The sequence below is a fragment of the Melanotaenia boesemani genome, chromosome 11 (assembly GCF_017639745.1).
Source record: "Melanotaenia boesemani isolate fMelBoe1 chromosome 11, fMelBoe1.pri, whole genome shotgun sequence".
NCBI classification, from domain to species: Eukaryota; Metazoa; Chordata; class Actinopteri; order Atheriniformes; family Melanotaeniidae; genus Melanotaenia; species Melanotaenia boesemani.
This window is the reverse complement of record NC_055692.1, coordinates 26,564,866-26,577,923: the sequence shown is the minus strand read 5'-3', so window position 1 is coordinate 26,577,923 and position 13,058 is coordinate 26,564,866. Positions and strand designations below refer to the sequence as shown.

Below are 13,058 nucleotides of genomic sequence, written 5' to 3'. Positions count from 1 at the left end.
ATCACTACTGAAGCATCTCTATGTTAACTAAACCAAAGTTTTCACTATCCCATATTCCACTGTGACCTCTTTCTTTACTTAGACTTCTCCATCCAGTAGTACTGGGTTCTCCTTCAAATCTCTCTCTATTTCTGAAGTGCAGGATGAACTCTCCAAGCTTGATCCAAACAAATCTATTGGCTTTGACTGGCTTGGTCCCATGTTCTTAACAGCATCTGCTCATATTATTGCTGTTCCCATTACAAGAATCTTGTCTCTACAGCTCTCTGCCTTTTCTCCTGTCTGGAAAATGGCCATTTTCTTACCTCTCTTTAAAGGTGTCTCTGGCTCTGACCCCAACTGCTATCAACCCATTTCTATTTTGCCATGTTTAACTAAAGTCCTAAAGAAGCTGGTTCACAAACAGCTAAGTAATTTCTTTCTTTCAAATCACAATTTCTTTGACCTGCAATCTGGTTTCTGGACTGGACAAGGGTGTCTGAAGGTCCTTGATGACATTACCATAGCAATAGACAGTAAGCATGTCTGCATGGTCACCTTCACTGACCTCGCTAAAGCCTAAGGCTCAGATGATTATGTTATCCTTTTATGTGGGCTGTCTAACATTGGTCTGTCTACCAACTGCCACTGGTTCGCCAGCTACCTTGGTAACTGTCTTGGGCCCAGCCTTGTTTCCATCTACATTAATGATGTTAACAGTTCAGTGATCCATCTATATGACGATGATACAGTCTTATATTCAGTTGGTCCTTCTCTTCACTCTGCAGTATCCACTCGAAAACTCTCCAAGACCTGCTGTGCTGATGGGTCGGCCCTGGATTATGTTAAAACTTACAAATATCTAGACATCTGGTTGGATTCATCCCTGTCTTTTTCCACACACATCTACAACCTTCAGACAAAAGTCAAAGCTAGATAAGATGTTCTTTTCCCACATAAAGCTTTCTTTATTCACTACCAAACACACCCTTTTTAAGATGACAATACTCCCAATTCTTGCCTATATTACATCATCTAAAGATGAGATCTAACACAGCTCTCAATAAACTAGACACAGTTTCTTTACTTAGGTATTTCTTTTACCACTAGATCACACTCACCATTGTGATCTTTATAAATTGGTGTGTTGGTCCTCTTTTCATACTCACCAGCTCCATTGCTGGCTTAACTTTGTCTATGAGTCAATCCTGGGCCTGACACCACCATGCCTGACACCTCTTCTTCACCTTGCCTGTAATGCATATCGCACTAGGTCAGGTAAATGTATCAAGTTCTTTATTCCCAGTTCCTCATCTTTGGCCTCACATCCCTTTGTTTTGCGACAGCAAATGACAAGAACAATTTACAAAATATCCTCAAACTCACAACTTTGACATCTCTTACCACTTTTACCAGTTCACACTGCAACAGATTAAAACTGATTATTACTCCTTCTAATCATCCCGGATCACTCTTGCATGTGTACACACATACATACATGCACACAAGCATATATAAATATATAAATATATATATATATATATATATATATATATATAGATATTTCTTCTCTCTTGTTTCCTGTTGATACTAGCTTAATACATTTTGTAATTAGTCTTGTCATTTTTATGTTCATTGATTTACATGCTTGTTTTTAAGAAGATGTGTGTTTTTAATGTATTTGGTATTTTTATGTGTTTCTGTATTTTCATATTTTTCTCTCTACTGGGGCCTCTTGGTCAGGTCATGTTTATGAATGAGAATTTGTTCTCACACCTTTTAACCGGGTAAAATAAAGGTGAAACAAGTTTATTTAAAAACTTTAAAAAAAAAAAAAAAAAAAAAATATTGACTGGGTATTAAGAATTGAAGAAGAAGAAAGGAGGGGATCTACTTGAAGAAAGTTAGAAAGTGAAGAAGAGCAGGCCTGATCCCAGTCATTCCCTCAGCCCTACCAGGTGAGATGCTCTTTATTTTTTAAATATGGAGTGATACTAATCGTCTAGCTATTATATGGGGCACAGCACCAGCAACTGGTTAGAAAAACATGTGCACATGCATGAATTTGTGAGGATTTTGATTTAATCTATATGATGATCTATTCTATTCTATTAACGTCATGCAGATAACCCACTTAACTGAGGGCAATGAAGCTAACATCAGTATTATTAATGCAAATCTTCTGTCTGTGGATTTCCAGTAATGTGTTGCAGAAAATATCAAGCAGAAATTTTAAAGCAAAAGATTTTATAGCTTTTATTCACGATTTAAATAAACAGTAAGTCATTCAAACAAGTGTGATATGCTAATTTATTCCAGAATTAAACATCATTTTTTGTATAATCTTTGTCCATTTTCCCTGTCGGTAACACTCGCCTGAAAGAAAAAAGAAAAGAAAGGAAAGAAAAATCCAACATTTTATCAAAATCATTATGTAAATAACTTCTGTCAGTCTTTGACAGTAATGGTAGATGCATAAATAAAACTAATCAGCAAATTATAAATAAATTAAAAAAATACTTACAAGAAGTCCTTTCATTCGGTAGATTCTGGCAAAGGGTGACTTCTCTGCACAAGTTAGAACACTGCAAGGTGCATCCATGTGTGGAAATCCCTCTATCTGAAGCAAGACAGAGAAAAAAAAGTCACAAAGAATAAGTAAAGAGGACAGTAAATATCAAAAAGATGTCAAATAATTGAGAAAAATGCTTACATTGTCCAGCTTGTCTGTAAAACTTTCCAAATCTCTCTTCCCTCCTGGGCTTAGCCCAAACGACCAGTGCTGACAGCTACCCTGCAGCAATAGGCTCCCCACCAGCAGCAGACACAACGGCCACATTATCACAGCCATTCTGAGAGGAAAAAGTATTATACAAATCGCGTACCTATGTTAGTCAGCTTTATTGTCTTTGTTAAGCTCAAATTCTCATTTTTCTCAGCCCTTCACTGTTTTACCTTTTGTTCTTAAGCCAGGGAACTTCTCCTGCTCTGCTGTCCTTTGTGAAGCCTGCTGCACACTATGGTTTATATAAGCCTGCGCTGCTTTGTTCCCTCCAGCACTTCACTGCAGGGAGTCGCAAAGTGGGATTAAGCAACGTGGGGCATCACTGGCATCCTGCAGGGCTGTTTAGAAGATAACACTTGCATCGTGATTTGTACTGTGTGTTCCACAAACATGGCCATTTTCAGCCAGCACATCTCCAACATGCAGTCATTCATGAGAAAATCACAACAGATGTCTTAAAAATAAAGAACAAAGACTTTTTCTTCTTCATTGCAGTTTATTTTTAACAGTCATTTACGGAAACACATTTCCAAGGTTGAGTGCAATAATCAGGGATAACCACACCACTCCCTGTCTTCAACACAAATCAACATCTTCCCCATATTGCATTCAGTGAGATGTATTAAAATAAATAACCATAACTCTTCCATCGATTTGTACACTCAAATTGAAATACATAATGAGATTGCCTTCATCATTCATTCTCACAGGCTGAGTACCTAATATTTAACTGAGTGAATAATATTGCATTGGAGCAGCTTTGAGCTGCAGCCGGAGAAACTTCACCAGTCAAAGACAAACAGCTCTTCACACATGCAAACGGACACCGTCTAATAGGAACAGAGGGAGGGAGATCCTTAATGAAACAAACAACAAATAAAAAACATCCAACTACTCTAACAAAGACATTTTTGGGGAAGGTTTGGAAGAACAGGATTTGATTTACATAAAAGTACATAAGAAAAAGCACCAAGCATTTTTGGTGAAAGTTTATACCATGTAACATAAAAATGTGCAAATAACTTTAAAGCATGATTAAGTGAAATGCGTGAGGAAGTCATTATCAATTTGAACACATGAAAATGGCTTCCTGTTAAAGCGCTGAAATATCTTCTCACAGGAATCTAAGGAATAACGGATGACATACATATATGTGGTTCGTTCAATTGCATGCAACTGTGGATCACTTAAACACTGGATTAATAAAAGAGGTAGATTCACAGAGCACAAAACAAAGGAAGCAACTTCTTAAAGTAGGAAAAGAGAAACCCTGCAGCTCTTCATCATGTATTGCATACTCAAGCTCTTTCGAAGTCGCCTGTAGCATAGTTTTACAGCACTTGGAGTCTTTTAGACTGTAATTGTACTGTATGGCTTTGGCTTGCATTGCTTGTTAAATCTAGCAAAATGAAGTTAAATATTCAAGGAGAGATATGTTGTCTATGAACACAGTAATTGGTAAAGTAGCCCCTTCTATTTCTGCTACAGCAGCATTCAGTGAAGCTTAGCTTTACTGCTTGTGGGTAATTGGATTTGAACTCTTAACATGTCAAGTACTATGAAGTAAATATTAATTATGCAAAACATAAAATGAGTATAAACACTGGAGTACAACCAGACACAACACGCACACACTAAAAACATTACTTTGATTTGGTGATATATGCAGCTGAACATTAATAAACCACAACACTGGCAACCCTGGGTAAAATCTAGTGCAAGATTTTTTAAAGCTAACACAATATTGGTGGAATGCCAGGGATGTGCATACAATTACCTGCACCACACTCAGGTAAAGAAAGACTAAAAGATGGAGTATACTATAAGATAGGCTGGAGAAAGAGCAAGAAAGAAGCCCGCTGGATGTGCAGGTGTGTGTGGGGAGAGTTATCTAACACTTTGTGACATGTGCAAAGGGGTCAGCATCTCTTCAAAAATGGCTCCTTTAACATTCGACCCTCTCAGGTTGGCCTCTTGTAGATCACAGCCAGACAGGTCGCAGTTCTGCAAGAAAAAGCAGAAACAAAACTGAGTCAGGCAGGTTAAATGGAGAGACCAGAACAGGAACTTCAATGTATCTAAAATTTGAGTGGTGAATAGATGGAGGGGTAAACTGTTCCACAGACTTGTGACAGCCACTGCAAAAGAACAAGCATCTATGTGTTTTAATCCAAACTTCAAAATTTGGATGGAGCCAAATCTCTTTAAACTTTAAAAGAAAGCAACAAAACTTTAAAATCAATCTGAAAACAGACTGGAGGCAGCGTAGAGATGCCAAGACTGAAGTTACGTCTTCACACTTCATCAAAGTAGTAAAAAGACAAGCTGCCATGTTCTGAAGAATTTGTAAATGACGCAGGGAAGACGGATCCAAACCATCAGACAGCGAAGTAGTGGAGAGGCGACGTGTGTGAGAAAAAGTTTTTCCAGTTCTTTAAAGGGAAAGAAAAAGATTTATCTTGGCAATTATTAAGTTAGAAAAAAAATGTTTTTTGCTTTGTTTGTTGGCTTTGCTAATCCAATTTAAAAGAGCTGCAAATAAAACCCCTTTTTGTTATATAGTTAACAACTGAGGAAAGATCATCCAGGTTTTCCCCTCAGCCACGACTGCAGTGGATCACTGCAATCTGAACAGACAGCTGACAAGACCCGGTCATCATAGAAAGGAATTGTTGTTACCTGATAAACATACAAATTGTAAAACATTGGATTTAAGAAGGATCCTTCATATAGTGAGAGAGGTAGTAGAAAAGGAACAAAGGAAAAAAATGTGGTCTGATTTGACCAAGTCAGAACTGAACGTTTGATACCAACAAACTGTCCCGACTGCATGCAGGTCAAAAAGCATTAAAACAGCAGCGCTCCCACAGTCAATAGTTCAGTCAGCAAAAAACCTGGAAAGAATCTGGAGGACAGTGGTGTATTATTGTTATACAGACATAGTTGGGAAAATATTTATGAATTTTATTCCTGTCAGAGGTACTAAAATGGCCAACACCTTGCAGATATTATGAATGATTAAATCCCTTCTACATGATTCATCATTTAAATCTCAAGCATTGTGTAACAATATATTAACACATCTTTTCAGGGAGGTAGAGCTTACTTGTTTAGATTGCTTGTTTAACCTAAGCAATAGTCTCAAACCCCTAACATATTTAATTCCAACCATCCATCCATCTTCTATGCCTGCTTAGTTTAATTCAAGGTCGTAAGGGGGCTGAAGTTTCTGCTATCAGGCATGAGGCAGGGTACACCCTGGACAGATTGCAGACCATCACAGAATCAACACTGAGACAAACAACCACTCACTCCCAGGGTCAATTTAGAATCCCCAGTCAAGCCAAAATGCATGTTTTTTGGGACTGTGGGTGGATGATGAAGTACCTGAAGAACTCAGGCATGCACTGGAGAAAATCCAAACTCCACACAGCTGAGGCTCCAACCAGGAACCATCTTGCTATGAAGCAACAGTGCAAACAACCACATCACTGTACGACCCCACACATTAAGTAAAGAATTATATAATTATAAAAAAAAAAAGAGAGAGAATCTGATGGATATTAAAGGTCAACCATTTAATTATTATTTCATCAATTCTTCTATACAGATACGTATCTATGGCTTACACTCATTAGCCATAACATTACGACCACGGACAGATTAAAATGAAAAATGTCACTTTGTTAGAGTAACACCTGGCTGTAGATATAAGGCAGCAAGTGAACATTAAGGCCGTAAAGTTGACATCTTGTGAACATAAATAAAGATGGGGGGGGGGGGGGGGGGGGGGGGGTAATAATGAGGATTCTTCACTTTTTCCTCTGATGAGTTCCCATAAATAAGCCTGCTGTCTGAGTCAACTCGAGTGACCTTTTTTTTTTTTTTTTTTTTTAAGAGATAATCATGTCTGATAAGCTTAATTTACCTCGAGATCCGTCCCTGCTAAAGTGGCCCCCCGCAGGTTACAGTTCTTCAGCTTTGCATTTTTCAGAGTGGCCACACGCAGGTTGATACCGGTCATTTGGCTTCCTTCCATGTCCACTCCTTTCAGGTTTGCACCTGATGACAAAAGCATGTCGTTAAAATGAGAGCACACATATGGGACTGTGTGTTCTTTGATAAAGACCTGCGACAAATTACCTTCTAAATTGGCCTTCAGTCCAGATGGATCTTCAAAGTTGCATCCTTTGAGGGAAGCTCCCTCAGCATTGGAACAAAGCATCTTCACTCCTTGTAAGTTAGCCCCCTTCAAATGACAATTCAAAGATCTAAAATATTCAGCATATTTTTGCTTATATTGGACAATGAGACAAATCTGAGAAAAATCATTATTCTCTTTCTATACAACTGAGGGGGCAGTAGCTGAAAAGTGACTAAAAATCAAGTAAACTGCTTGGCAATATTTAGACTAGCCATTAAAAACATATACGTGATACACAAGTTTAAGACCGCAAGACAAGATGTCCTCAGACCATATTGTCTGTCTGCTAATACTAATAAACTCACATCCAGATTGGCTCCAGAGAGGTCAGCCCGCTCTAGATTGGAACAGCACAGGTTAGCATGGGAGAGATTGCAGCGACTGAGATTAGCCATCTTGAAATTGATATAGCGCAGATCAAGTCGGGACAGATCAGCACCACTGAAATTGAGTCCCTAAGAACAGTAGGAGCAAACGGCGTCAAATATTAACTACACATGATAATGTGATGGGTGTAAAGAAACGGTTTTAGCTGGTTGTACCTGACAGCGGAGCTCTGACTTGGTGGGCGTTGCCAAAAGAAAACGGACAAACTCCTTTCGGGAAATGGGAGAGTGGTCCTCAGGTGGTTGTGAGTTCTGTTTAGAAAAGAACTTGTAAGTCATGACAGATTTACAGGAGCCATCGTGTTGTTTAGCAGTACATTTCATACCACCTTGATTGCTACTTCCAGCTGCTCAGCCAGCTGCTCAATTCCAAAGAACCGAGCCTCCTCGAGGACTCCTAGAAGACATTTATGACAAAGATATCAAGCTTGTGTTTGTCTAAAGCTGATTGTTATATAAAGCGATTTTTCCCCTCATCATTTAAGTCTCACTTTAAAAAAATTTACCTCGTATATTTATGCCCTCATTAATAATGAGCTGACCATGTCTCAAGTAGTTGAGAATAGGCTCAAAGTATTCAGGGCTGCGGTCGATTAAATAAGCCCCATGCTCGTCCTGCTTGTTTCCCCACACATCTGAAGTGAACACAGACAAAACCCTTTAAAAAAATGTGAAACAAGACTTAAATGTTTAATGATCAGCAATTTCCTGGTACCTTTCTCACGGAACATGTGAGCGAGCATACTCTCTGGCTCCTTGCTGACCAAGGTGCTCCTGGATACAGAACAAAGACATTAAACACACAAATATTAATCATATTTACAGTATACATGCATGGACTTTAATGCTTACGTTTTCCCTTTTTCTGACATTTAGTGAAAACATTTCAACCACAAATACCTGGTGGTGGTGAAGAGACGCCCACCAATATTAAGGGTTAGCCAGTCAGTGTGGCCTCCATGCTGCTCAGATGTAGCTTTGGCTTCATTTTGAGGGTCTGTCATAAAAAGATTTAAGTGGTGCTGAGACCATGTGGACACTTGGACAATAAGCTCCTGCAGCAAAGACTGCACTTACCAATGAATGGCTCTCCTTCGGACACATACAGCACGTCATCATCTCTGTTACAGTCACACATAGAAAAGTCAAACACACTGTGAGGAAATACACTCATCTTGTTGAAACATTTGTTGTTGCCATAATTAGCTTACCGAATTAGGGCAATATCATCTATAAGTCCACCCTTTGCATTGTATAAACAGGACGCTTTGATTCCCAGCTTATTGCTTGCTACGGACAGCAAGTCAGACAAGGTCCCATACACTGCTACAACCTATTAAAAAAAAAAAAGTAAGCGAAGGGTTAAAGTCTAAAACTGAATGAGTCACCCCAATGTAATGGGAAATTAATGAGTTAGCTGAAAAAAGAAGGTTGGGTAAAAACAATGTCATAAAGGCAAATGTTAACATTTGCCGTATACTTGTATTACTAATTATCATACTAAATCTACTGTACAATATGTTCAGTGGAAAAATATAGTCACTCTGCGGCCCAGGTGCCCACACTCAACACCCTGACTTCTTACCCACCTTGCCATTTTTAGATGTCCCGTTAACAAACAAGGTAACTCTTCTCATTCTTTACTCGCTTTCGTTCCGGGGTAATTTCATATAATTTTAATACTAACGTTATGTTAGTCAGCTAGCTATTTGCTCTACGAGACAAATGAAGCTGACCAGCTAGCTGCACCAGACAGCAACACGAGACAAAAGATTCCTTCAAATGTTACCGGAAAAGACAAAATTGATGGGGAGATTTCTTTTACGTTCGTATTAGTGATTCGCAGATATTTTAAAATTTTTGTCAGCAAAAGCTTCTAAAATGCATATAATAAGTTTTAGATTGTTTATTTCAAAATTAAGTTTTTTTTACATTGTAAAAATTGGTTACATTGAAAATGTACATTTGTTTACACCCCTGTTTTAACAAATATTATCAAAGTGTCAGATTAGGTGATGAGAGAATTGATGATGAGAATATTACTAGTAAAATAAAACCATAGTGCAATAGCATTTTAATACAATCTAAAAGCCTGATATGTTATGCCACTGTGTCTTTTATTTAAACAATTCTAGTCAAACTAACCTAAAAAAAATCCTACAGAACCTGAAGGGAACTTTCCGCCTACAAATCTGCAATTGGTCAACGAGTTCTACGTATACACGTTTTGTGCGTCAAGCGGTATGGTAACTGGAGCTAACGCGTAGCCACCCTGAAGTTATTTTTTTATGGCCAAAACAACAGTAGTTCACATTGTAACATTTACAATATGAGTTTACATTTAATATTCGTGTTTCCGGCTTAAACATCATTATGCCTTTAGTTCTGTTTCGTGCGAATTAGTTAGGAAACTTGTCCGTAATGCAAGACAAAGTTGTCGACTACTAATATCTGACAGATATTGTGTTTCCGCTTTTATGTCTATTTAAACTAGCGTTCATTACTGGATTAAAATCCGATTATCCTATTTTTTTACAGCCATGGCCGAAAAACACAACTGTTCCTGTTGCTCCCACCCTACCTCATCTCCCAGTGTTCATCAGACACTGAGTGAAATGGATTTTGAACGAGGTTTTTACTAAAGTAAAAGTAGCATATGCTACCTGTTGTTTCTTCTGCTTCTTCTTCTTCTTCCTCTTCTGCTTCCTCTTCCTCTTCTTCTTCTTGTTCTTCTTCTTCTTCTTCTCGTTTAAGCTGTGTGTCATCCCTCTGCAGGTATCTGGTCTGCTGCAATGGATGGGGACTTGAAGAGAGTAAAGTCCCTTGTTCAAAAGGGGACAGACCCAAACCTGAGAGATTCTGCTGGGTACACAGCTCTGGTAAGTTTAGTGAGATTATCTTTGGCTGTTCTTTCTGTGCAGAATGTGCTCATTTATACAAATTTACCATGCCTTATTTTTGTCCTTTCTTTTAGCACTATGGAAGCCGTAGTGCTCATCTTGCTGTATGCAAGTTTCTTCTTGAGAATGGTGCATGTGCATCACCTCAGACACCAGGCGGGGCCACGCCACTCCATCGAGCAGCTTACTGTGGTCATATTGATGTAGTTAGACTTCTTCTGCAACACAGAGCAGATCCAATGATCTGCGACGATGATGGGGCTTCCCCTTTACATAAGGTACAAACTGCCTGCAATAACTTCAAACCTTTTCAGAGAGAGTTGCATGATTGTTTGATCAGTGCCTTGGTTAATCTTTCTGTGAAATATTTGAACAGGCTGCAGAACGTGGTCATCATGAGGTGTGTCGCCTGCTATTTGAGCACTGTCCAGCACTCTGTCATCAGGAGAACAAGAGGCTTCAGCTACCCTACCAGCTGGCACAGCAGGGAGACCTACAGGAACTCTTAAAACCATCCTGCTTAGGATAGATACAGAGCAGCAGGGGCATGCTTTGATTTCTGATTTTACAAAGGGAAAATTACACCTCACATACTCTGGAAACTGTAAAACCTGACAAATGACAGAACTGTGCCATATATTTTACTGCAGGGTTTCTTCCCTGTAACTGAAGAACTGTGGCTGTATCATATTCATCCATAACCCTCCTCTTCTTCAGCTGTCTGTTGCACTCTTCATCTCCTCTGGCTCACTTACTTTTCTCCAGTCTAACTTCTAAAAAGGCAACAAACATTTAATTTCTGTATTTCTTCTTAACCTAATGATTAGGCAAAGTCCTAAAACTATGTTCTTCATTCGTTTTATATCTGCACAGGATTAACCAGATATTAGAACATGAAAACCAGTGTGTTTTAAAATAAGTTTTATTCATGGTTTCTGCTCTGATTGCTCAGCTTCTGAAACTTGTTCAGATTTGTATACTGATAGCACAGGAAAAAACAAAGGTACAGCACTGGAACCAAGCAGAACGCAAATGTAACATGGTGACATGGTGTAAATGAAAGTTATTTCATTTAAAAGCCTTTAACTAAATCACATTGAAAGTAGTTGGCAACAGAAATGGTTGTTTGTTCTGAGCATGTGTCATGCTTGTTCTAACAGGCCAACATGTCTACTTTGGTTTATTGAGAAACCCTTGTAAGATCTGTCCCCTCCTATTTCCCAAGCTATAATCCAAATCAAAATCACAGCTGCATCTAAATACTGGATGGTTGCAGCATCTATCAGAAAAGCATTAAATTAGTCAAGGGAAATGTAGATATTTATTTTAAATTCAGTTTAAAATGTGGGAAAATGCGTTACACCCCATCACACTTCACAGATGCCACAAAATATTCCACAAACAGTATACCAGTGCACTACGGAGAAATCTCCTGACACCTTAGGGTGTATTTTGGGAATTTACATGTAGTTTAAAACATTATTTTTTCTGAACGATTTGGGGGTCACAGGCAGGAAGATGGAGGGGAAAGGTTGTAAAATCTCTGGCACTAGGGGGCGCTATTGTCTCAAAAACCAAAGGGGGGAAAAAGAAAATATTCTGTGTGATTGCAGCACACAGGGTGACCTCATTCGATCCTCCCAGCACACTGTTGGAAAACTAAACAGTGTAAATGTTTAAAATGGAGAAAGGGATCTGTGTAACAGTTGCATCTTTATCTCTCCATGTAAAGCACTGCAGCTGATGCAAAAGTATTCCTGATACAGATTGGAAAATTTAATGTTTTTTTTCTCATTTTAGTGAAGTTATTTATAACCTCCATGTATTCATTAACCTGGATATCCTTTGATCAAATCTTGTCCTGCCACTCTTACTGAAGTGACTTGTCTAAAACAGTTACAGGATGCATGGGCTTATAACACAGTGGGACAAAGAATGAACTTATATTCATATTTGTCACCTGAAACAGATGGAAATGCTTCCCTTAGGCACTTTACATACTCATTCAAAGTAAGGTTGCTCCATAGGTAACACATGCAGAAGGAAGATACTTTTCCCCCTCAGCCCTTCATAGATGTGGAAGCGTTACCACTCTTAGTCTGTTTTCCACAATCTACATAAATAGGAACCTACGAGAGAAAGCTCTCGTCGAAGTCTGAGGAACTTTCATTGGGTCTGCTGGTGGGTGGTGTTTCCAAACTACCTTCAAACCACATCCATGCCGTAACTGGAGGGGTGCCAGGCAACATCTGGAGCTCATTGCAGCTGACGCCAAACAGCACAAGGAGATGGGGTGTTTGTGGGGAGGGTAGATGGGGTGGGGTGTTTTAGCCAAGAGAGCTGTGTATGCTCAGTTACAAGTTCCTCTTTCCACACAGCTGAGGAGCTTTAACTAGGATCACCCATTCAGATTGCCACATGTCAGTGAAAGCAAGGTAGTTTTTGTTTTTTGTTTTTTGTTTTTTTTTTATCTGCCCTCTAAACAGTACGTAAAATAAAAAGCACATAAAGCTATTACTTTACCAAGTGGCACTGACCATGAGACCTGCCCACAGCACCCTCTAATTGTCCCTTTTCCAGCTTCTATGAAACATAATCAAAGTTGATGTTTGAGATTTGCGAGCAGTGAGGTAATGAAAACCCTCTGTCACTCGCTAAAACCGGAGGAATGTTGAGGGGCCTCATCCGCTATTGATAATTTTTCATGAGCTGTTTTAAATTTGAGGGCTGCTTTTTACCCTGTTATGTGGAAACAGTCGAAAAAGACCTTTTTCCCATGTTTTTCATATTAGTCTCTTTGAAGT

The 13,058-nt window shown here is 38.9% G+C and overlaps 3 protein-coding genes across 4 annotated transcripts; 1 reads left to right on the top strand and 2 right to left on the bottom strand.

The window, feature by feature from the left end:
• Positions 1–2,264: 2,264 nt before the first annotated feature.
• LOC121649405 (progonadoliberin-1-like) lies at positions 2,265–3,125 on the bottom strand. Of its 2 annotated transcripts, XM_042000226.1 has the most exons (4): positions 2,935–3,125; positions 2,693–2,831; positions 2,504–2,599; positions 2,265–2,355 (listed from the first exon to the last, which is right to left on the bottom strand). In XM_042000226.1, the coding sequence occupies exons 2-4, from the start codon at positions 2,828–2,830 to the stop codon at positions 2,308–2,310; spliced, it is 282 nt and encodes a 93-aa protein (XP_041856160.1). In that variant the 5' UTR covers position 2,831; positions 2,935–3,125; the 3' UTR covers positions 2,265–2,307. The 2 variants fall into 2 exon arrangements, with proteins under 2 accessions (XP_041856160.1, XP_041856161.1); XM_042000227.1 differs by lacking the exon at positions 2,935–3,125 and having other exon boundaries at positions 2,693–2,891.
• A 121-nt stretch (positions 3,126–3,246) lies between these two features.
• On the bottom strand, positions 3,247–9,142 carry kctd9a (potassium channel tetramerization domain containing 9a). The gene is made up of 12 exons (XM_042000225.1): positions 8,944–9,142; positions 8,566–8,687; positions 8,432–8,475; positions 8,255–8,351; positions 8,070–8,128; positions 7,861–7,989; positions 7,684–7,751; positions 7,511–7,606; positions 7,274–7,423; positions 6,908–7,013; positions 6,693–6,826; positions 3,247–4,768 (listed from the first exon to the last, which is right to left on the bottom strand). The coding sequence occupies exons 1-12, from the start codon at positions 8,989–8,991 to the stop codon at positions 4,652–4,654; spliced, it is 1,170 nt and encodes a 389-aa protein (XP_041856159.1). The 5' UTR covers positions 8,992–9,142; the 3' UTR covers positions 3,247–4,651.
• A 429-nt stretch (positions 9,143–9,571) lies between these two features.
• On the top strand, positions 9,572–11,038 carry ankrd39 (ankyrin repeat domain 39). Its single transcript, XM_041998317.1, has 4 exons — positions 9,572–9,985; positions 10,130–10,233; positions 10,329–10,532; positions 10,631–11,038. The coding sequence occupies exons 1-4, from the start codon at positions 9,895–9,897 to the stop codon at positions 10,781–10,783; spliced, it is 552 nt and encodes a 183-aa protein (XP_041854251.1). The 5' UTR covers positions 9,572–9,894; the 3' UTR covers positions 10,784–11,038.
• The last annotated feature ends 2,020 nt before the right edge of the window (positions 11,039–13,058 follow it).